Source organism: Loxodonta africana, chromosome 3 (genome assembly GCF_030014295.1).
Source record: "Loxodonta africana isolate mLoxAfr1 chromosome 3, mLoxAfr1.hap2, whole genome shotgun sequence".
NCBI classification, from domain to species: Eukaryota; Metazoa; Chordata; class Mammalia; order Proboscidea; family Elephantidae; genus Loxodonta; species Loxodonta africana.
The window spans coordinates 193,466,226-193,489,314 of NC_087344.1; the positions used below are offsets into that span (position 1 = coordinate 193,466,226).

Consider the following 23,089-nt stretch of genomic DNA (forward strand, 5'->3'; position numbering starts at 1 on the left):
AAAACAAAACATTTTGTGAAACGGGGAAACACATGAACACTCAGGCAGAGCTGCAGTGCATGTTCCAAACTGCAGGGAGAACAGTGAGGTTTTATCAGGTGAAACAGAGTTGTGTTCACAGTCACACACGTGAAATTACACAGCAAGGATTTACAAGGACTTTGTCAAGCTACAAACTTACTTAATATTAATCTCCAATCTGACATAAATCTCTCATCTCGTTGGAAATGTTTGATCAAGACATTCTTCATCAGCAAGTCTGTCCAGTACATCCCGAGATTTGTCTGAGAAAGCATTCTGTCAGGAATAGACTGAGTCAATACAGCTTCATGTCTGCCTCTCCCTTTATCTTGAGGTAACAAGCTTATGCTTTGCCTCAGTTTAAAACGTTAGCAGAAGTGGAAAATGAACTCTAGCATGAGGGAGTGAGGAAATAGCAGAAATGGTCAATGAAATCGAATTCAGGGAGTCAGGAAATCAGAAAACCCACCTCAGCCTTATCAAGTCTATTTCCTAGGCTACGAGGACACGCTTAAGTGTGGCGTTCTTTTCAGACCAAGCTGAGTAAACATTGTTAACAGATGCCTTCAATCATTCCTTACCCATACTACAAATCCTGACTCTTGCTCTCTCTGTGTTACAGTAGAAGTGGACATTTCAGTTTAATTCAGAATACAGTTTTTAATTTAGGCCTGGAGTCATCCCATTCTGTTAAGTCAGTACTTCAGTTTTAAAATTTGAATATACAGCTGATAGCAGGTTACTAGGTGGTCTGTGGCCTGACCAGCCCCCATACATTTGCTAAAGGGCCAAATTAGATAATATGTATTAAAAAACTACTGAAACTTTTCATATAACCAAAACCAAAGCCATTTTTTTCAAGTCGATTCTGACTCATAGTGACCCTATAAGACAGAACAGAACTTCTCCATAAGGTTTCTAAGGCTGTAAATCTTTACAGAAGCAGACTGCAACATCTTTCTCGCAAGGAGTGGCCAGTGTGTTTGAACCACTGACCTTTTGGTTAGCAGCTGATTGCTTAACTACTATGCCACCAGGACTCCTTCACATTTAATATAAACCCATTACCGTCAAGTCGCTTCCTCCCCGTAGTGACCCTATAGGACAGAAGAGAACTACCCCATAGAGTTTCCAAGGAACGCCTGATGGATTCGAACTGCTGGATTTTTGTTTAGTAGCGGTAGCTCTTCTTAACCACTAGCCCACCAGCATTTCCCACATTTAATATACCCGTTGGTGTCGAGTCGATTCCGACTCATAGCTACCCTATAGGACAGAGTAGAACTGCCCCTATAAAGTTTGAAGGTGCGCCTGGCAGATTTGAACTGCCAGCGCTTTGGTTAGCAGCTGTAGCACTTAACCACTACACCGCCAGGGTTTCCCACGTTTAATATAGACATGTATCATTATTACTATCATTATTGTATCAGCAGAGGGAATTGAAAGCATGGTGAGAAATGAATGCAAGGCTGAGAGGAAACCTGTGTTTACTGCTTGTGTACTTCAGAGAACCGTGATCCTGACTGAAGTCTGCTCTGATTCCCAGAGCTATTCCGGGTCCTGGTGCCCAACTCTATACTCCCCTATGATAGAGGAGGTTACCTGCCACAGGAAAACTTTTGAAACCTGACACTGGGGAATACTGAATTACTGTGTGATGTTTTTCCCCTAATTTTCCCCTTAGAGAGGAAGGGGAGATATACTATTTTCCTCTAATTCCCACATCATCTACAAAAAACTCCCAAGAAAGACAATCTCTTCATTGTAGATATTCCCTGAAGAGGCTTCAGAGACATCTACATCCTCATCGACAGACCAGGAGAAGGGGAAGGTAGCTTCAGAGATTCTGAGGAGCAGTCTCACTGTCTCAGGCAGGGGTAAGTGTTCAAGACTCTTCCAAGACGGCATCATCCAATCGAGACCCCTCATATGCCTTTTTCTCCTACTATAACTACCCAAAACTTTCCTTATTTTCTTAACTCTTGAGAGATCAGCTGTTCCTCTGGGCTTTCAAGGTAAAATGTCCTCAACAGATTGGATAAAAAACTTATATATTTAGCATTTGTAAATCTCTCCTCAATAAATTGGATAAAATCCCATATTTTTATAACTTTATTACATGAAAACTTTATTACCGCTGCCATCGAGTCAATTCCAATTCACAGCGACCCCACAGGATTTCTGGGGCTGTAAATCCCTACGGAAGCAGACTGCCACATCTTTCTCCCATGGCAGAAGAAAGATGTGGTAGTTTTGAACTGCCAACCTCTTGGTTAGCAGTTGATTGCTTTAGCCACTGTGCCATCAGGGCTCCTTTATTGCATGAATAAAGAAATTAGAAAATGAGATATGAAATCTCCAAGGTACATTAGAAAAAATATAGTTTAGCTAACAGAGGAAGATGCTGATAATAACTAATATCTTTCCAGCACTAAAATTCTAAGCCCAAAGAATTGTGGATTTCTGGGTTGGGGGAGTGGGAGGGTCACACAGCAAATTACTGCATTTGTTCAAGACCAAAATCTAATTCGAGTCCTTTTTCACTGTGCAAGGAATATTTCTAGCTGAGCTCCTTGGATACTGTTAGTTATCTGTCATCTTAAGCAATTTTTGACCTGGTTTTCAGGAGCAAGAATAATGTTTTATTCACCTTTATATAGTCCTTGAACTTATGGCAATGACTATCACATAGCAGAGCACCCATCAGTATATGAGTGTTGGTTGAATGAATGTATGCATGATGAATAATGATACCAGTCTTACCAGTGAGAAGAACCAAGCTCAGAGAAACAAAGTAGTCACCCTGTTTGGCTTTTATGAACCACTTCACACTTGGTTTTCTTGCCTTTTCTCATAACACTGTAGTCCCCTGCTTTGTCTATCTATGTTCTCCATAGTGACAACCTAGTGTGGCCACTCTCTGGTGCATTACGCTGAGAAAAGGAAAACCCAGAAAGGACAGAAAAGTGAATATTTTAGTCAGAGAACACTTGAGATCTCTCACACCTTACTTGTGGGCTCTGCCTTACTGCCAAGCCCTGTTCCTGTTCCCTCACAAAGTTTGCATCTCTTGTATTTCCTCCTGGAAGCTTGAAATACAAGGACAGAGGCATCCTCTATAAACTAATTTTTCTAGTCTGCAATGTATGTATTTGAATCTGCATTTGACCTCTGCACTGACTTGCTCCACCATGTGAGACTAGGAGTCTCCTGAAGAAACCCTATCAGCTAGTTTCTGTGAAAATCCATCTCTCGCCTCACACACAGGATAGTCCTAAACATACAGAGAGATTTAGACCAGGAAACAAAGAGAATGACTGATGAAACCTGATCTAAAATTCCCCCTAGTGTACAAAATAGTAGTGGACGTCTAAGGCAAACAGACCTGAGTTCTATTTATGGTTTAGAAACCTAGTTAATCAAATTTGAACACGTTATTTTTCATCTCTGGTTCTCAATTCCCTTACCTTAAAATAATAGCAATAATATGTATAAGTAGAAATAAATGAGATAAAATATGTAAAGTATCTAACATCATATACATTGCATTGTAATGCTAAATAACTTTCTCATTTCCCCTTCTTCTATAATTCATCTTGAGGAGCTTTTAGTATTTGGGGAGGTAATGCTGATATGCATATACTTAAAATTCAAGGAAGGATGCATTCAATGCCATCAAAAAGGGACAGATAAAGCACTGGTAGAATCCAGAGGAGGGGGTGATTACTTCCACCATTGGGGATCAGGAGACGTCCACAAAGGTGGACTCTGACAGCTGGGATTCCAGTTGGAAGGAAGATCCAGGGAGGGGAAGGAAGAAGTCCCATAAGCAAAAAATACAAATACAGGAAACCGGTGCAGTTTGGCTGAGCCGTTGAGTGTTTAAAAGGATCTTTGGCTCTAAACTTCAATTATAACCTAATCAAAAAAAAAAAAAGCAGGTGATAAATATCAGAAGAACTCTGTGCTTTATCTTTGCATGCTTTTGAAAAAAAAGGTGGTATTAGAAGCCGTGCTTAGCAATGTTCGTATAGGATTCCTTGTTAGGGGTAATAACACCAGTGAAAAAGATGTTAATTACACTCAACTTGAGGAAAGTTTGCTTGTTTTCCCCTCAGCAAATAGACTGTTGTGTGATTTCAGACAATAGACAACAGCTGACTTTTGTGATGCTTCTTCTTCAAGGTAGTCATAGTTATTAGAGAGTGATTTTTTATTCACAACAGTCTCCTTCCCTTGGCTCTTAGGTATTGTCTTGGTAAGAGCAATGGGGTGCGGAAGGTGGAGTTACATACATGTCCAGAATTTAGTGACCAGTAATCAAGTGCAAGGTGGTTTTGGAGAGACTCTTTGTCTGAACAACTATTAACAGTGACCATTAATGGAGGAGAAAGGAAAGGTGAAGATACAGATTGGGCAGAGAATGGCAGAAGGAATATTTCCTGATATCTGGGTGGTTGCCATCTGATGAGATACAGACGTGCTACAATGCTAATATGAAACAAACAGAAGTAAGGCAGACAGATAAAGATGTATACTCTAATCTAACCTTGGTGAGTTAGATACCCGGGTTGGAGGTTGTGGGGAAGAGCAACATGAAAAGTATTAAAAGAAAGTCTCCAGATACTGTCTTTAAATATATGTGTGTGTATATATATATATATATATTTTTTTTTTTTTCTGAAGGGGCAGAGTAGAGAATCGTTGAAAAAGAGGTACGAGTTTTAAGGATAAACACAGAGGAACAGGAAGTGGGGAGGAGAAGGGCTCAGAAATTAAAGAAGTGGACCTCCAGAAAATATTTTTAAGATAATTTAATCTGTGTGTTGCTTTGTGGTTTCTTGGTATCAGTTGGAGATGTTTGTAAAAATGTCATTTGCACGTGCAAAAGCAAATGTTTCAGAGGTCTCTGGCATAGAAACACAATGTGAAAGATATTCCTACTGGCCTGTTTAGGATCCCAGAGTCAGCTTAAGTAACCAATCATAGAAGGAAGTGAAGTGATTTTAAATGGGTAACCAGGATTTCAGTTCCAATTGTTTCTTTGTCCCCTTTCCTCCCTTTGTAGGTGACACGGCTGATGATCAGTGAGAATCAGACGATGATGACTGAGTTCTTCTTCTCTATGTTCCCAGATCTGTATGAAGGTGGCCTTTTATTCTTTATTCCCTTGCTTTTCACCTATGGATTTATCATAACTGGGAACCTAATGATATTCATTGTCATCCAGCTAGACGTGGCACTTCATACCCCAATGTACTTCTTCATCAGTGTCCTCTCCTTCCTGGAGATCTGGTATACCACAACCACCATCCCGAAGATGCTCTCCAACCTAGTCAGTGAGCAGAAGAGCATCTCTTGGGCTGGCTGCCTCCTGCAGATGTACTTCTTCCACTCGCTTGGCATCACAGAAGGCTGTGTCCTGACAGCAATGGCCATTGACAGGTACATAGCTATCTGCAGTCCTCTCCGTTACCCAACCATCATGACTCCCAAATTGTGTATTCAGCTGACAGCTGGCTGCTGCCTCTGTGGCTTCCTCCTTGTGCTCCCTGAAACCGCATGGATCGCGACCTTGCCTTTCTGTGGCTCCCACCAGATCCAGCAGATCTTCTGTGACTTCACGCCTGTGCTAAGGTTGGCCTGCACAGATACATCGCTGGTGGTCATTATGGATGCCATTCATGCAGTGGAGATCCTGGCCTCCTTCTTGGTCATCACCCTATCTTACATTCGGATCATCGTGCTAATCCTGGGGATGCCCTCAGCGGAGGGCCGTCACAAGGCCTTTTCCACCTGTGCTGCCCACCTTGTTGTGTTCCTGCTGTTTTTTGGCAGTGTAGCTGTCATGTATTTGCGATTCTCAGCCACCTACTCAGTGTTCTGGGACACAGCAATTGCTGTCACTTTTGTTGTCCTCGCTCCCTTCCTCAACCCCCTCATCTATAGCCTCAGAAACAAGGACATGAAAGATGCCATTGGGAGACTTTTCTACTCCCAGAAGAGGGTTGGTGGAGCTCGGAGACACATCTAGATCCAGGAGACACTGAAAAGCCTCTTGGAAGTTCAAATTTTTGCTGTTCATTATCTAGTCTATGATTGTGCTCTTTTTTTCTATTGCCATAGCCACTTATTCTATTATCATTAGCAAGAATGAAAAACAGCTGTGTTCAGGTCATTGGTAGCAAATAGTCTGTTTACATCAATAGCCTTACCATACTTGTGATAGCTAAATGTAGTGTGTTTGGATTCTCCTGCTTTGTACCACTGGTTGGCTTTCTCCTCACACTCACCAGCTGGGCTTCTGCCCTTGCCTTCTATGGTTCCATATACTGGTGGGTGCAGAGAGTAAGGCAGAAGAGAAATCTATGAAGGACATGATAGTTCTGAAAATCTCTACAGTTAGCTTCCCCCAATTCCCTTTCCAGAAACAAATCCCTCTATTATTCAACATCCTAAGCTAATAAAAATTTTCCTAACACTTCTCCTATTTAGTCCACAAATTCTACTCAGTAACCATGGAGTAATGATGTAAGTCACATGTGATAGAGTTCTAGGCCCAAAGGGAGTGATGCAAAAAATAACAATATTAGTTATCTGCTTTTTGTCTCGAGCACTTTACCATTTAAAGTATTTTCACATATATGATAGATCTTGAAAATGAAAATACCCTAAGTTATTAACCACCATTATTTAAATGTCAAAACTGAAGCTCAAAGAAGTTTAACGATGTGCCCACATTCCTATAGTTAGTGACATATCTGGTGCTTAAACTGAGATACTCTACTTCGTTCCCTGTCTGCAATAAATAAATAAATAGCAATATTTGCTGTTCAAGAAATTCAATTATACAAACTTCTTTACCCAAAAGCTTACAAAACCTTATTAGTCTTTGAGGAGGCATAGGAGCCACTGGCTCTCTTCTGTGAACGTCTCAGTGCTCAGGTGATGGTGGTATCATGGAAACACTATTAACTAGGCATTTTTTCAAGGACAGAATTTTGCACCTTTTCTGTTGCTAAACTGTGTCATTTTGGATGAGCCACTTAATTTTCTTACCTTCAGTTTCCTCATCTGCAAATGATGGGGTTGAATTGGATCAGTGCTTCCCTAAACTGATTGATTATTGGACCTTATGATTCAGAAAATCTGAGGGTGAAAACCAGGCAATTACATTTTTTGAAACACTCCCAAGACAAGTCTAATGATTACTCAGGTGTGGTAACAGAATTAGATGATCAATAAGATCATTTCAACCCCTACAGCTCTTTGATACTCATAACAGCTAACATTTTGAATAGTGTATTTTCTCATTTATTCTCATAACAATCCTGTGAAATAAATATTATAACAGGTGTTTTTTTTGCAGATGAGAAACATAAAAAGCAGAATTTCAATAACTAGTTCAAGTGCACAGAGCTAATTCTTAGGAATCCAAGACAGAACTTTATTTCTGTCTGACCCCATAACCAAGCTCTTAAAATCATCGTGATCTTATGTCCACTGCACAGAGCTTCCATCCTAGGCCAATCACTGAACTTAAGAAAAGTTTCAAAGGAAACACGTTATTCAGTAAGTAAAATGTGATCACTTATTATTATACAGAAAGTGGGGAAAGGGTTTCCTCCTTCAGTTTTCAAGATTTATTTAAAAATTAAAAAAGGTCGAGTAGCTACTCTGTCAGGTACTATGTCAGGTGCTAAGGGTCCACTAATGACATAGTAATTGTCTCAGCTTTTGGAGGCCTTGGAGTTGGAGTCCAATGAAGTATTATCACTGCTGTTAATAAAGACATAACCCCAAACACATAACATTCACCATTTTCCTTGTCATGAGATGTGATGGTCACAATAGATGCATTGTTCCCAGTCATTACATTATCTCCTCTAGACCTTCCTTAGTTTAATATTTGTGTTTTAATCTTCTTGGGCTGTGCATGCAGTATTGCTCTCTCCCCTCTCTCAACCCTGCATATTGATTCTTTTCACAAGGATGCCCTTGGCCTTTAAGACTGATGCTCAGGACTGGTAGTTTTTACCACTGTTGTCTCCATACTACTACAATCCTCAAGAAAAATTCCTCACACTGATATTCCTACCACTGATGTCAGAACCACTATCTGCTCTTGTTTCGATGTGACTTATTTTCTACCTTTTTGTTTTTCTTGCTGTTCATGTTGGTTTGTTTGTTCCACAGCTCCCATTAGAGTGAGGGCATATAGGCACCAGGAATAAGGTCTCCTCATCCTTCTGAATGTCAGAACCCTTGGGATAGGATTCTGTGGACTCTCTGTAGGCTATCTAAGCTCAGCTCTTGGACCAATTGTTAGCAGGCTGGGTTGGCTGAGAGCACAGATGAGTGAATGCCTGTAAAAGTGAAGGGAACACAGAGATAAAAGGGTCAATCTTAGTGATGATGACAATGACAAGAACTGCTCATGTCAGCCTAAGTTAGCAGAAGGAGAAGGAGTGAAGGAGAGATGGTCTGTTATTCAGGTGCTGAGGGGTAATTCAAGGGAGTCACATTAAGATAATAATTTCATGCTGATTCTTAATTGCTAAGTCATATTTCTGGGTCCTAACCTTGACCTATTCCTATCCTCAGCCCTTCTTCAATGGGCTCAAACATAGCAATGATTTTGAGGATAATGTAGGACTGGGCTGTGTTTCGTTCTGTTGTACATAGGGTTGCTATAAGTCGGAACCAACTCAAGAGTACCTAACAACAACAACAGTTCAGTATAAATACAGCTCCTAAGAGTAATGATGCCCTTGTTTTATGCTTAAGGCTATCAATGTGAGCAAACAGCTGTATTCCCCATTTGTTCTGATTTTGAACTTACCTTAAAAGACATCTAGTTCCTTCTACACCTGACTTTGGAATCCCTCCTCAGCGTATCTGAGGAAAGGTAATTCAGCCTCTACTTGACACTTAACCAAGGCAGCCTCCTCCAATGTTAGATAGATCCAACCACCATAAAGTTTTTTCCTTATTAGAGAAAATTTCATGTGGTCATGAAGACAGAGGGATTTGAACTCAGACTCTGTATACAAATCCTTGGAGGACCGATGCAGGTGCTCTGAGCCTCAGTTTCTCCATCTGTAATATGAGATCTTCCAGAACTGAGATGAAATGTGATAATGTACATAGAACGCTCAGCACAGTGCCTATGATGCTTAACAAATATTGTCGTTGTTGTTAGGTGCCGTCGAGTCAGTTCCAATGCATAGCAATGCTATAACAAATAGTTATTATTAATTAATGCCTTTTTTACTGTTATTGTTGTTTTGAGCTGAAACCTAATTCCAGGGCCACCATGGTGTACATTTTAATCTTTAGCTTTTGCTTTCTGGAAACTCTGTGGCAAACATTGAGTTAACCATGTTTCACAAAATGTGTTTCTGTAAAAACAGCGTAAGTGCAGTGTCTGATCTCCTCCAACCCCACAAGGGGGAAGGAGAACCAAGATCAACAGTGAAAGGCTGACTTCCATGAGGTGGAGGCCAGACAAGCCTTCTCTCTCTGCCATCTTCATCAATTGACACCACTTGTCCCTTCCACAGCACTCCCTGCCTGATTTAATAATTCTTCCCCCCCCCCTCCTTTTTTTACTTGTACTTTAGATGAAGGTTTACGGAACAAACTAGCTTCTCATTAAACAGTTAGTACACGTATTGTTTTATCACATTGGTTAACAACCCCATGACATATCAACACTCTCCCTTTTCAACCTTGGGTTCTCTATTACCAGCTTTCCTGTTCCCTCCTGCGTTCTAGTCCTAGCCCCTGGGCTAGTGTGCACCTTTAGTCTCATTTTATTTTGTGGGCTTGTCTAATCTTTGAATGGATGGTGAACCTCAGGAGTGACTTCATTACTGAGCTAAAAGGGCGTCCAGGGTCCATACTCTCAGGGTTTCTCGAGTCTCTGTCAGGCCAGTAAGCCTGGTCTGTTTTTGTGAGTTAGAATTTTGTTCTACATTTTGCTCCAGCTCTGTACAGGACCCTCTATTGTGATTCCTGTCAGAGCAGTCAGTCGTTGTAGCTGGGCACCATCTCTTTGTACTGGACTCAGTCTGGTGGAGGCCGTGGTAGTTGTGGTCCATTAGTTCTTTGGACTAATCTTTCCCTTGTATCTTTAGCTTTTTCATTCTCCCTTGCCCCTAAAAGGGATGAGACCAGTGGAGTATCTTAGATGACCACTCACAGGCTTTTAAGATCCCAGATGCTACTCACCAAAGCAGAATGTAGAACATTTTCTTTACAAATTATGTTATGTCAATTGAGCTAGATGTCTCCGAGACCATGGTCCCTGCAGCTATCAGCTCAGCAATTCAGTCCCTCAGGAAGTTCGGATGTGTCTATGGAGATTTCATGACCTTGCCTTGGACAAGTTGTGCTGGCTCCCCCCGTATTGTGTACTGTCTTACCCTTCACCAAAGTTGTCACTTATCTCTTGTCTATTTAGTGTTTTTCCATCCCTGCCCTTCCACTCCCTCCTAACCATCAAAGATTGTTTCTTTTTGTGTGTAACCTTTTCATGAATTTTTATAGTAGTAGTCTCATACAATATTTGTCCTTTTGTTTCACTCAGCATGATGCCCTCCAGATTCATTCATGTTGTGAGATGGTTCCCAGATTCATCATTGTTCTTTATCGTTGCATAGTACTCCACTGTGTGTATGTACCATAGTTTGTTAATCCATTCATCTGTTGATGGGCAGGTATCTAGGTTGTTTCTACCTTTTTGCTATCGTGAACAATGCTGCAGTGAACATGGGTGTGCATATGTCTATTCATGTGACGACTCTTATTTCTCTAGGATATATCCCTAGGAGTGGGATTGGTGGGTCATACGGTATTTCTATTTCTACCTAAGTGCCTATCACTTTCCAAAATGGTTGTATTGTTTTGAATTCCTACCATGAGTACATAAGGGTTCCAATCTCCTCTCCAACATTTGTTACTTCCTGTTTGATTTGTGCCAGTAATGCTGGGTTAAGATGGTATCTCATTGTGGTATTGATTTGCATTTCTTTAATGGCTAGCAATTGCAAGCATTTCCTCATGTGTCTGTTAGCTGCTTGAATGTCTTCTTTGAAGTGTCTATTCATTTCCTTTGCCCATTTTTTTAGTTGGATTATTTGCCTTTTTATTGTAGAGGTGTTGGATTTTCCAGGAGGTTTTAGAGATTAGACTTTTGTTAGATTTGTGAAAGCCTCAGTTTTTTTTCCAAGGCTGTAGGTTCTCTTTTTACTCTTTGGTGAAGTCTTTTGATGAGCATAAGTGTTTGATTTTTAGAAGATCCCAGTTATCTAGCTTATCTTCTGGAGTTTGTGCGTTGTTATGGTTTGTATCCTGTTAATGCTGTGTATTAGGGCCTCTAGTGTTGATCCTATTTGATAGTTGTGAGTTTATTGCTGTCATTTTGCAGTTTTTTGTTTTGTTCTGTTTTGTTTTTGTGGTGCTGACATTTTCTGTGTTCCTCTTACTCTCCTGTCCTGAATTCCTTTTGTTTGTGGATTTTTTGGTTTGTTTCGTTTTTGTAGAATTTGTTTTTACTGAGACTTTATGCTTCTCTTCTTTATTTTGATAAGTAAGTTTGTTAACTTTTTTTGTTCTTGCCTTGAAATTCACCCTTATCTTCCTAGGTTTGAACCAGTCTATTATTACTTAGTATCGCCTTCCCTTCCTCTTTCACTAGAAAGTTCTATATCTACAGCATTTATTCCCTCTTTCATCGTTCTCATATTGTTGTCATTTACAGATGAATCTCTCTGGGTCCCTGTTGTAAATCTTTTGGTTTTTTGAATAGTCCTTGAGAGTTCATTTCCTAGGTTGGTATCTAGCTGGTGCGATCTTGTGTCCTAGGTTCAGGCTGTGGTCTGATGTTGTTTGTTCTCAAACAGGACTTCCTTTAATGATTCTCGTAAGTTTGGTTTGGTTTTTACAAATTTCTTTAATTCGTGTTTATCTGGAAATGTCCTAATTTCACCATCATGTTTGAAGGAGAGTTTTTCAGGAGAGTTTTTCTTGGTTGGCAATTTTTTTCTTTCAAGGTTTTATGTATGTCATCCCATTGCCTTCTTGCCTGCATGGTTTCTGTTGAATAATCAATCACGGCATAGTCTTACTGTTTCCCCTCTGTATGTGACTTCATTTTTCTTGAGCTGCTCTCAGGATTCTTTTTTTGTCTTCGGTTCTAGCGAGTGTGATTATGATATGCCTTGGTGACTTTCCTTTGGGGTCTACCCTATATGGGATTCATTGAGCTTCTTGGATGGTCAGCTTTTCATCTTTCATGCTGTTAGGAAAATTTTCTGTCAGCAATTCTTCAGTGATTCTCTCTGTGTTTTCCATTATCTTCCCCTGTTCTTGAACTCCAATCACTCACAAATTTTTGCTTTGATTGTATCCTACATCATTCTCAGGGTTTCTTCATTCTTTTTTCTGATTTTTTCTCAAACAAAGTTATATCCAAGTATTTGTCTTCAATTTCACTGGACCTGTCCTCCATTGTTTCAAACCTGCACCTCAGACCTTCTATGACACTGTCCATTTCTGAAATCTTGTTGTATATCTTTTGAATTTATAATTGTTCTTTTGTATGATTTCTAGTTGTGAATTTATTTTGACATTTTGTTCCTGCATTGTTTTCCTGAATTCTTCCATTTTTTTGTCTGTATTTTCCATGAATTTGTCTGGCTTTTCCATGAATATGTCTATTTTTCCCTCATTTTGTCTGTTTTTTGCTTCAACTGTTTTATAGCTCTCAATATTACAGATGTGAACTTGTTTTCAGGTAGTTTTAGTGCCCTTTATCTACTGGAAAGTCATGTAGTATCATATTCTAGTTGCCTACTGGAACCATTCTAACCAGTTTTTTAAATAATGTTTTGAAAATTTCTGATGTCTTTGGGCGATTCAGTAGTTATTTTCTTCATTTATTGATTGTAGATTTGTTTGTTTTGTACAGCTTTTTTTTTCCTTTGGTTATGTCTGAGCAGGCGGGCTGTGGATTCTTTCTTGTTTGCTCATCTGCGGGTATATTTTTTACCTCCTCGTCCAATGGGCAGGGCCAGCTGCTCAGCTATGGTGCAGCAGGACAGGTACAGCTGAAGGAGAGGGACTGAGATTGGTTGTTTGTGGCATGTACTGGGGCCGACAGGCAGGCTAGGAAGTCAGTGCAGGGGAGGTTTCAATAGGCCATGCCTGTGCTGCTTGGGGGTGTGATGTTCACTGCTTGGTGCAGGTAGGCAGGAGTGGGGGAGGTTGTAATATGTGAGCTAAGATGTGCATGGGACCAAAAGCAATCTATACATTTAATGCAATTCTGATCCAAATTCCAACTACATTTTTTAATGAGATGGAGAAACAAATCACCAGCTTCATATGTAAGGGAAAGAGGCCCCAGATAAGTAAAGCATTACTGAAAAGGAGGAACAAAGTGGGAGGCCTTACTCTATCTGATTTTAGAAACTATTATACCACAACAGCAGTCAAAACAGCCTGGTACTGGTACAACAACAGACACATAGACCAATAGAACAGAATTGAGAATCCAGACATAAGTCCATCCACGTATAAGCAGTTGAAGTTGATATTTGACAAAGGCTCCAAAACAGTTAAATGGGGAAAAGACAGTCTTTTTAACAAATGGTGCTGGCATAACTGGATATCCATCTGCAAAAAAAATGAAACAAGACCCACACCTCACACCATACACAAAAATGAGCTCAAAATGGATCAAAGACGTAAACATAATATCTAAAATGATAAAGATCATGGAAGAAAAAATAGGAACAACGTTAGAAGCCCTAATATATGGCATAAACAGTATATAAAACATTACTAACAATGCAGAAGAAAAACTAGATAACTGGAAGCTCCTAAAAATCAAACACCTACGCTCATCCAAAGACTTCACCAAAAGAGTAAAAAGATTACCTACAGACTGGGAAAAAGTTTTTAGCTATGACATTTCTGATCAGCGCCTGATCTCTAAAATCTACGTGATACTGCAAAAAAGACAAATAACCCAATTAAAAAATGGGCAAAAATATGAACAGACACGTCACTAAAGAAGACATTCAGGTAGCCAACAGATACATGAGGAAATGCTCACGATCATTAGCCATTAGAGAAATGCAAATCAAAACTACAATGAGATTCTAACTCACTCCAACAAGGCTAGCAGTAATCAAAAAAAAAAAAACAAAATAATAAATATTGGAGAGGCTGTGGAGAGATTGGAACACTTATACACTGCTGGTGGGAATGTAAAATGGTACAACCACTTTGGAAATCGATTTGGTGCTTCCTTAAAAAGCTAGAAATAGAACTACCATACGATCCAGTAATCCCACTCCTTGGAATATATGCTAGAGAAATAAAAGCCTTCACACGAACAGATATATGCTGCACACTCATGTCCATTGCAACACTGTTTACAATAGCAAAAAGATGGAAGCAACCAAGGTGCCCATCAACGGATGAATGGATAAATAAATTATGGTATATTCACATAATGGAATACTATGCATCGATAAAAAACGGTGATGAATCTGTGAAACATTTCATAACATGGAGGAATCTGGAGGGCATTATGCTGAGTGAAATTAGTCAGATGCAAAAGGACAAATATTGTACAAGACCACTATATAAGAACTCGAGAAATAGTTTAAACAAAGAAGAAAATATTCTTTGATGGTTACGAGAGGGGGGAGGGAGGAAGAGTGGGGGAGAGGTATTCACTAATTAGATAGTAGATAAGAACTACTTCAGGTGACAGAAAAGACAACACACAATACAGACACAGTCAGCACAACTGGACTAAACCAAAAGCAAAGAAGTTTCCTGAATCAACTGAATGGTTTGAAGGCCAACGTAGCAGGGGCAGGGGTTTGAGGACCATGGTTTTGGGGGACATCTAAGTCAATTGGCATAATAAAATCTATTAAGAAAACATTCTGCATCCCACTTTGGAGAGTGGCATCTGAGGTCTTAAACACTAGAAAGCAGCCATCTAAGATGCATCAATTGGTTTCAACTCAATTGGAGCAAAGGAGAATGAAGAACACCAAGGACACAAGGTAATTACAAGCCAAAGAGACAGAAAGGGCCACATAAACCAGAGACTACATCAGCCTGAAACCAGAAGAACTAGAAGGTGCCTGGCTACAACCGGTAACTGCCGTGACAGGGAACACAACAGAGAACCCCTGAGGGAGCAGGAGAGCAGTGGGATGCAGACCCCAAATTCTCATAAAAAGACTAGACTTAATGGTCTGACTGAGACTAGAAGACCTCGGTGGTCGTGGCCCCCAGACCTTCTGTTGGCCCAGGACAGGAACCATTCCCAAAGCCAACTCTTCAGACAGGGGTTGGACTGGACAATGGGGTGGATAGGGATGCTGGTGAGGAGTGAGCTTCTTGGATCAGGTGGACACTTGAGACTATGTAGGCATCTCCTGCCTGGAGGGGAGGTGAGAGGTTACAGGAGGTTAGAAGCTGGCAAAATGGACAAGAAAAGAGAGAGTGGAGGGAGGGAGTGGGCTGTCTTATTGGGGGAAGAGCAATTGGGAGTATGCAGCAAGGTGTACACAAGTTATTGTGCGAGAGGCTGACTTGATTTGTAAACTTTCACTTAAAGCATGACAACAACAACAAAAAAGGTGGGTATGGGAAAGAAGAGAGAGAGGACAGAGAGAAACAGGATCCTAAAAAACAAACAAACAAAAAAGTGCTGAGGTAGGTTGCCATGAGAGTGCAAGACAAGAAACCAAGAAATGAAGAATAGGAAAGAAGAAAAAGAGAAAAAATAAAAATTAAAAAAAAAAAGAAAAGAAAGGAAATGACCCCAGGGATTCCACCAGCGATAAGGGAAGTGGCTCCCAGGCCTCAGGGCACAGCCAGTCTAGAAGAGGCAGAGATGGCAGATGGTGCCAGGTATTCAGGAGACAGGAAAGGAAGGAAAGCAGAGAGAGATGAGAAACTGGGAAATGAAGAAAAACAAAAAGAAAAGAAAAAAGGCCCTCAGAGATCCCCCTGACATGGCTGTACAGACCAGGGAAGTGGTTCTCAAGCAACGCAGTACAACCTGGCTAGAAGGAGCAGAGATGGCACACAGTCCCTGGTATTCAGGGGACAGGAATAGAAGGGAAGTAGAGAGAGTGAAGAAATTGAAAAATGAAGAAAGACAAAAAGAAAAAAATAATAATAAAAACAAAGAAGTAAAAAGAAATAAAAGCTCCCTGGGATCCCACTGGTGCTGTTGCACAGAATGGAAGTGGCTCCCAAACCAGGCAGTACAGCCTGGCTAGAAAGGGCTCCCAATTTGCAAAAAGAAAAAGAGTACAAACCACAAAACAAAAGAAAAACAAAAAGGCTCCTGGGATCCAACTTGGGTGGTGGTGGGGACCAGGAAGGGAAGGAAGTTGTTCAGCTGAGTGGTGCTTCACAGCCTGCCAAGAAGCAGCAAAGGTGGCACACGGTGCCAGGTGTTCAACAGAAAAGAGTGGGAGGAGGTGAGAGGCAGGGAGGAAACCAATAGAAGCCAAAAATGCAACACCAGCAACAAAGATATGAAACTTACAGGGCCAGCCTGTGTGGGCAGGGTGACTCCAAGCAGCAAGGATCTGGCACCTCCTGGGCCACAGTCACTTGGCCCAATGGGAAGCGGCGGAGGCCAAGCAGGGGGAAGAAGGGTGGGGGGTGGTAAAGCATATATCGCTGGTTATCAGGGGCTCTGCCTCCTGCTGGGAGCTCCGTGAAGCTGCTTTCCCCTATTCCCTGCCCGCCAGTCTTCAATAGGAGTCCAAGATGGCAAATCCGTGTTGTATTACCAGATAGGGGACCTCCGCTTGTATCTCTCCTCGTCCTCTGTTGTCTGTCAGTTTCTAATTCCATTCAGTACTTGGTTGAGTTCTTTATCTCTTCATTAGACACTTAGGGTTACAGGATTGATGCTCGTCTCTGTTTTACTTAGTTTTTTTGGTCTTTGCTGTGGAGGGACAGCGTGGTGCTTCTGTCTATAGTGCCATGTTGGCTCTGCCCCCTGATAATTCATTACAATGGTCACACGGAACTCACAGACCATACTCACAATTGTGGGGTTTATTAGGGAAGTAGCAGCTACAGTCCAGCCTTGGGAACACTCGGGATGCAGTTCTTTTATCAGGACAGCCTCTTCTCACCTGTGCTGGCAGGCACACCTCTCTCTGGCCCTAGGCCTCTCCCAAAGGCACTCAGCTTTCTCTCTCCATGGACTGAAAAGCCCACTGCACTGTCTCCTGCTACCACATCTCTGCTGCTGGCTCTCTCCTACTGGTCTCTCCTTCCTTGGTGGTGGTGGGCTTCTCCTTTCTGCTCTGGAATTGGTTCCCTTTTAAGGCAAAACTGACCAATCCTCTTGGTAAGTCACAATTACCCTATCACACAATCACCTGAGTGGGAGTTACAAGACCATGGCTAGAAAGGCCACACACAAAAGTAATTGATCCACCACATTTTCTCAGACCTAAGAACTGATATTGTCATGTTAATCTTTTGTCACAAACAAAAGAACATTTTCCCATTGCACATGTGGAAAACGGGGTCCCAATTTGCAAGCAGTTTTGTTTCCCCAGGTGAGAAATTTATTGCCTTTTGTAAGACTCAATTTGTCTTTTAATTTTGGAGCTGGGAAGCATCAGCCCTATAACAAAATCTTTTAGCAAAAGAGGCAGGCAAGCCCAGAGCATTGGATTAAACACTGTTCCTCTAAAACTGGGATGGGAGATCCCCTCTCCCTCATATTAAATCTCATTTTCTTCCAGCAGGGATTTAATCCCCAGGGAACAAAGCAGCAACTCTGCATGAGGCGAAATGTTGGCTATGCAAGAGCCAGGTTTGGGTCAGTTTAGCCATTGATGTCCCTAAATTAATATTCGTGTTTTAAAAATAGACAAATGTTTTATTATTTACTTTGCCTACACTGCCTTCTATGTATTTTATATCTTTAGACTAATCAATGCCCATGCTGATTGAAGCGAAATCATTGAGGAGGCAAAGTTTGTTTTTTATGCATATCTCTCCTTTCAAAAATCTCTTCTGAACTCATCCGTTTCATCCACCTAAAATGACTGTTTAGAGAATGTAATATCTGTCAAATTGGCTGGGCCATGATTCTCAGTGGTTTGCCAGCTACTTAATGATGCAATTTGGCAGTTATGTAATGATGTAAAGGAGTTCTTGTGGTGCGGTGATTACAGTTCTTGCCTGTTAACCGAAAGGTCAGCGATTCTACCACCAGTCAGTCACTCCATAGGAGAAAAATGTGGCAGTCCGCTTCGGTAAAGATTTACAGCCTTGGAAACTATATGGGGCAATTCTACTCTATCCTACAGAGTCACTAGGAGTCAGAATCAACTCGACAACAGTAGGTTTGGTAATGATGTAATTTGGCAACTATGTAATGATGTAGTCATCCTGCATTTTGCGATCTAATGTGGTCATTCCCCATTTTCACATAACACCAATATTCACATGATGACATGTCTTTGGAAACTAGCCATGGTTTTATATACATATATATATATATATATAAAAACATATATATGTATGTATAATTAAGCTTGTTAAATTGGATTTTCCTGTATCTTTTTACTAATTTATTTGTTTGATGTATTTCCATTTTTCTTACAGATTTGTTAAAATGTGTTAATTTTTACTAATAATTTTGTCAGTTTTCCTCTTATGTGCTTTGAAGCTATGTTGTTAGACATAAATTAGGTGAGAATCTTATGAGTCAAAATTGACTTGACTGCAACAGGTTTAGTTTTTTGGTTTTGGTTATATTTATTTGGTGAAATTTTGCTTATAAAACTTTAGAGTTTCTCTTTATATTACTGTTAATATTCCTGTGTCCTAAATTCTGTTTTGTCTATTATTAATATTGCTACACCAATTTTTTTTCTCTTTTCCAGACTTTGTTTCTATGTGTCTGTGTGTTTAGGTGTATATCTTACATGCAGTATTTAACTGATTTAAAGATCTAATATGATAATTTATGTATTTTAAAACGTGTGTTTAATCTATTTACATATGTTGTAATAATAAATATGTTTGAAAGTATTTTATTGTTAGAAGCTGTAGTATTGGTATTAAAAATATGTATATTTAATTTGCACTCTAGTATAAGAAATTATGTTACTTAAAAAAAAAATTTTTTAAGTGAAGTTTATGACTTCGCTTTGTCCTTGGAATATATGCCACTGCATATGTTCAGCCAAAACATTGTTTTCTAAATCCTGTGAAATAATTATATTCCTTCTGTGGTAATATTAAGACCCAAAACAAAAAACCCATTGCCCCCTAGAGTTTCCAAGAAGCTGGTGGTAGATTCATACTGCTGACCTTTTGGTTAGAAGACAAGCTCTTAACTACTATGCTACCAGGGCTCCATGGTAATATTACTAGCTTCATAAACGGATAAGTTCATTTATCTCTTTTTTTTATTCTAATTTTATATATTTTTATTTTGAATTTTTAAAACATTTATGTGACTCCAAAATGAAAACTATATTCAAATAATGTGTACAGATGCCTTATTTTCTCTTTTCTTATACTACCCATGTGTGGTATGATGGCTTGTTTTTATATGGTCTTTCTTGCCATGGTCTTGTAATTCCCACCAAATGACTGGGTAGGATTATGCAAAGCAGGTGCTTGTGGACCACTAAGGGGATTGGATAGTTTGCTAATAATGCAAATAAAGTGCATGGCACCTGCGTGAGGGTGGGACCATGCATATAAGGTGTCTGGAACCCTAATGAGGGGATTGGTCAGTTTTGCCATTCTTCTAGGCTTAAAATGAACCATCCCAGAGGTGGAAAGGAATGGAAGAAAGACAGGAGTAGAGTGTATTCTTTGAACACAGGATCCCTGTGCTGAAGACTTCTTAGACCCAGAAGACAGAGACAGAGAGCTGTAACAATGAAGGCAATGAGAGATGGTGAGAAGTAGAGGCAGAGAAACAGTGGCAGCAGAGGAAGCAGAACCAGGACAGGAGACTGGTATAAGAAGGCACAGTGGACTTTCTGGCCCACGGAGCAAGGTGATTACAGTGGATATGCTGACCCACAGAGTGAGAAAGCTGACAGCCTTCGGGCAAGAGGCTTCCTGGTGGAGTGGAGTGTCTCCAGGCACTTGTTGGTGGCACTAAAGAGCTTTATAACATTTGCTCAAGCAGGGAAGAGGCCAGGCCAACGGGCCAAGGGGCCAAGGGCCAGAGAGAGGCCTGCCTGTGGCCATGGCTGAGAAGTGGCTGTCCTGATTGGAGAATTCTGTCTTGAGTCATTTCAGATTCTGAGTTGTAACCTGTTACTTTCCTAATAAACCCCACAGCTATGAGTATGATCCATGAGTTCTGTGTCTACTGCAATGAATTATTGAACCTAGCAGAGAAGCAGAGAGCCATGGGAGGGACAGCTGGTGTAGGAATCTGTAAAAAGGTTTTAGGGTGGAGGTATGTCTGACCTCCATCTCAAAGGAATCAGCGTTGGGCTGTTGATCTTGATTCTCCTTCCCCTTTGCGAAGTTAGAGGAGGTCAGATGCCCCCTGCCAAGCCATTTTATACCATGTTTATTTTGCAAAATTTATCTTTCTGGTGCTTATTTTTACAAACATTTGCAAACTAAATATAAATATTTATACGTGTCATAAAGCAAAATCACAAAGTCTGATAAAAAAATTAAAGTTTTATTGAGGAAATAGAAACAACTGCAGCTGGGGAAACACTTCACTCAGTTGTAAAATGCTCTGAGGAGTTAAAAAGCATTTAGGAAATGTATACTGTTAAAGGAGGAACTGACAGCATAATATGCTGATTGGTTTACAGTGACTGAGGTCAGTCAAAGGTGGGGCAAAGCAAAAATGTTTAACAATATTGGTTACATGAATGCATCTAAGATATGTTGATTGGCTAAAAGACATAATTGCAAGATATGGGGTCATGGAGGGGGTCTCATGACTAGTCATAAAACAATGGCATGATCAAACGAGGGGGAGATTTCATCATTGGTTACAAAACAATGGCATGATGGATACTTTTGGTAACAGGCTGTTAAAAATTACCTTGCCCAGAGCATCAGATCTCCTGGGGAGATTTGAAACAATGAATTTTTATAAGATTTTAGCTGAAGACACCATGACTCCATGACTCGCAGTGTCCACATTCATAGGCCAACCACAAAGTAAAGCATTTACTTACTGATAGAGTTGGTCCCTAAGCAACAGGGTTCGAATCTGTGTGAAAGGTTATACTGAGACTAGCATTAGTTCAGCCATTTTACTTTTAGGTAAGATGCCTCTTTTGATTTTATATCCTATATCATACATATATTTACAAAGGAAATAAATATATTTTTATTTCCTCCTCCTTACACAAAAGGTGGTATACTAAAATTATTATTCTGTATTTTGCCTTTTTAAATTAACAGTATATCTTGGAGATCACCTTTTGCCAGTCCACAGAGAGCTTCCTCATTAGGCTTACCTTTTGTTAAAGATATGTAATTAAATGATGATTTTTCATTGGCAAAATCTACAGTTTCTCGGGATTTCTATTCTTTCCAAAATATAATGGTAACCTAAGATTTTACAAATTGAAGATCATACCACCACATATTGTTACTATTAGTATAATTTCAGTTTTAACATTTTATACAAATAGAGCTTTTATAATACATTAAATAAATTAGTTGTTTCTTCAAATTCTGTGCTCACAATTAATGTTTTTATTTCCACACAATCTCTTATTTCTCTACATTTACTTCTCTTGCTCAAAAATTTTTAATAACTCTTTTAATGTGGGCCAGTGGGTGGTAGGTAATATATCTTAGCCTTTCCGTGTCTGAAAGTGTCTTTATTTTGTTTTCACTTTGGAATGATAGCTTAAAGTGTCTTTATTTTGTTTTCACTTTGGAATGATAGCTTAGCTGGATATAAGTTTATTTTTGCATTTTGAAGATATTTGCCCCCTTCTGAAGATATTGGAGCCCTGGTAGTGCAGTTGTTAAGAGCTTGGCTACTAATTAAAAGGTCGGCCGTTCAATTTCACCAGCCACTCCTTGAAAACTCTGTGGGGCAGTTCTACCCTGTCCTAAGGGGCTACAATTAGTCAGAATAGACTAGATGTCAACTGGATTTTTTTTGTTGTTGTTGTTGTTTTGTATTTTGAAGATATTAAGAGAAGTTTGCTGTCAGTGGAATTGTTATTCCTTAAATATTCTTTCTTTTCTCTCTACTAGATTTTAAAGGTTTTCTTTTTATCCTTGATGATCTGAAATCTTTCTACAGTGTGTCTAGATATGGGTTTATTTGTCCCACTTTGTGATTGCAAAAATGGTGTTTAAAGGCTTCTTTCCTGTGGAGATATAAGGTAGATTGAGACAACAAGCCAGTGGGCAGCTTGGCTAGGTTCTGGTGAGACTGTGTTCACTTATCTCCTCAGCCCACAGTCTCCTATAAAGCTCCAGCCATGATCTGAAACAATTTTAAAAGTAAACATTCATATGCAAGTTGGCCTAACTTCAGGCCCACTTTTCACACCTGGATCTTCTGTCCCTCAAGAGCCACCCTCCTGGTTGCCACAGACTCATAACCTAGCTATTATCCTTTTATCTGTTACTTTCATGTCTTTCTTTGCATCCCTGGACATTTTAAAGATTAGATAGACCTAGCCTGAGAGGCTGAAGACTTTGCTTTCTTGTTTAGAGTCCCTGACTCTGGTTTACGCCATAGTTTCAGCAAGTTGTTCCATCCACCTAGGCCTAAATTTTCACTTTTGTAAATTAGATATGATTATTGCTGTTCTTAGGAGTCCCTGGATGTCTCAAACAGTTAAGAGAGATCAACTACTAGCAAAAAGGTTGGCAGTTTGAACCTCTTCAAGGTACCTTGGAAGACAGGCCTGGCAGTCAGCTTCTGAAATGTCACAGCATTGAAAACCCTATGGAGTAGTTCTACTCTGCACATATGGGGTTGCCATGAGTCAGAACAGACTTGATTGCAACAACAATTGCTATTCCT

At 40.0% G+C, this 23,089-nt stretch overlaps 1 protein-coding gene across 1 annotated transcript; it reads left to right on the forward strand.

Moving 5' to 3' along the window:
* Positions 1-4,198: 4,198 nt before the first annotated feature.
* Positions 4,199-6,212, forward strand: LOC100660118 (olfactory receptor 6K6). The gene has a single exon (XM_010595023.3). The coding sequence runs from the start codon at positions 5,102-5,104 to the stop codon at positions 6,053-6,055; it is 954 nt and encodes a 317-aa protein (XP_010593325.1). The 5' UTR covers positions 4,199-5,101; the 3' UTR covers positions 6,056-6,212.
* The last annotated feature ends 16,877 nt before the right edge of the window (positions 6,213-23,089 follow it).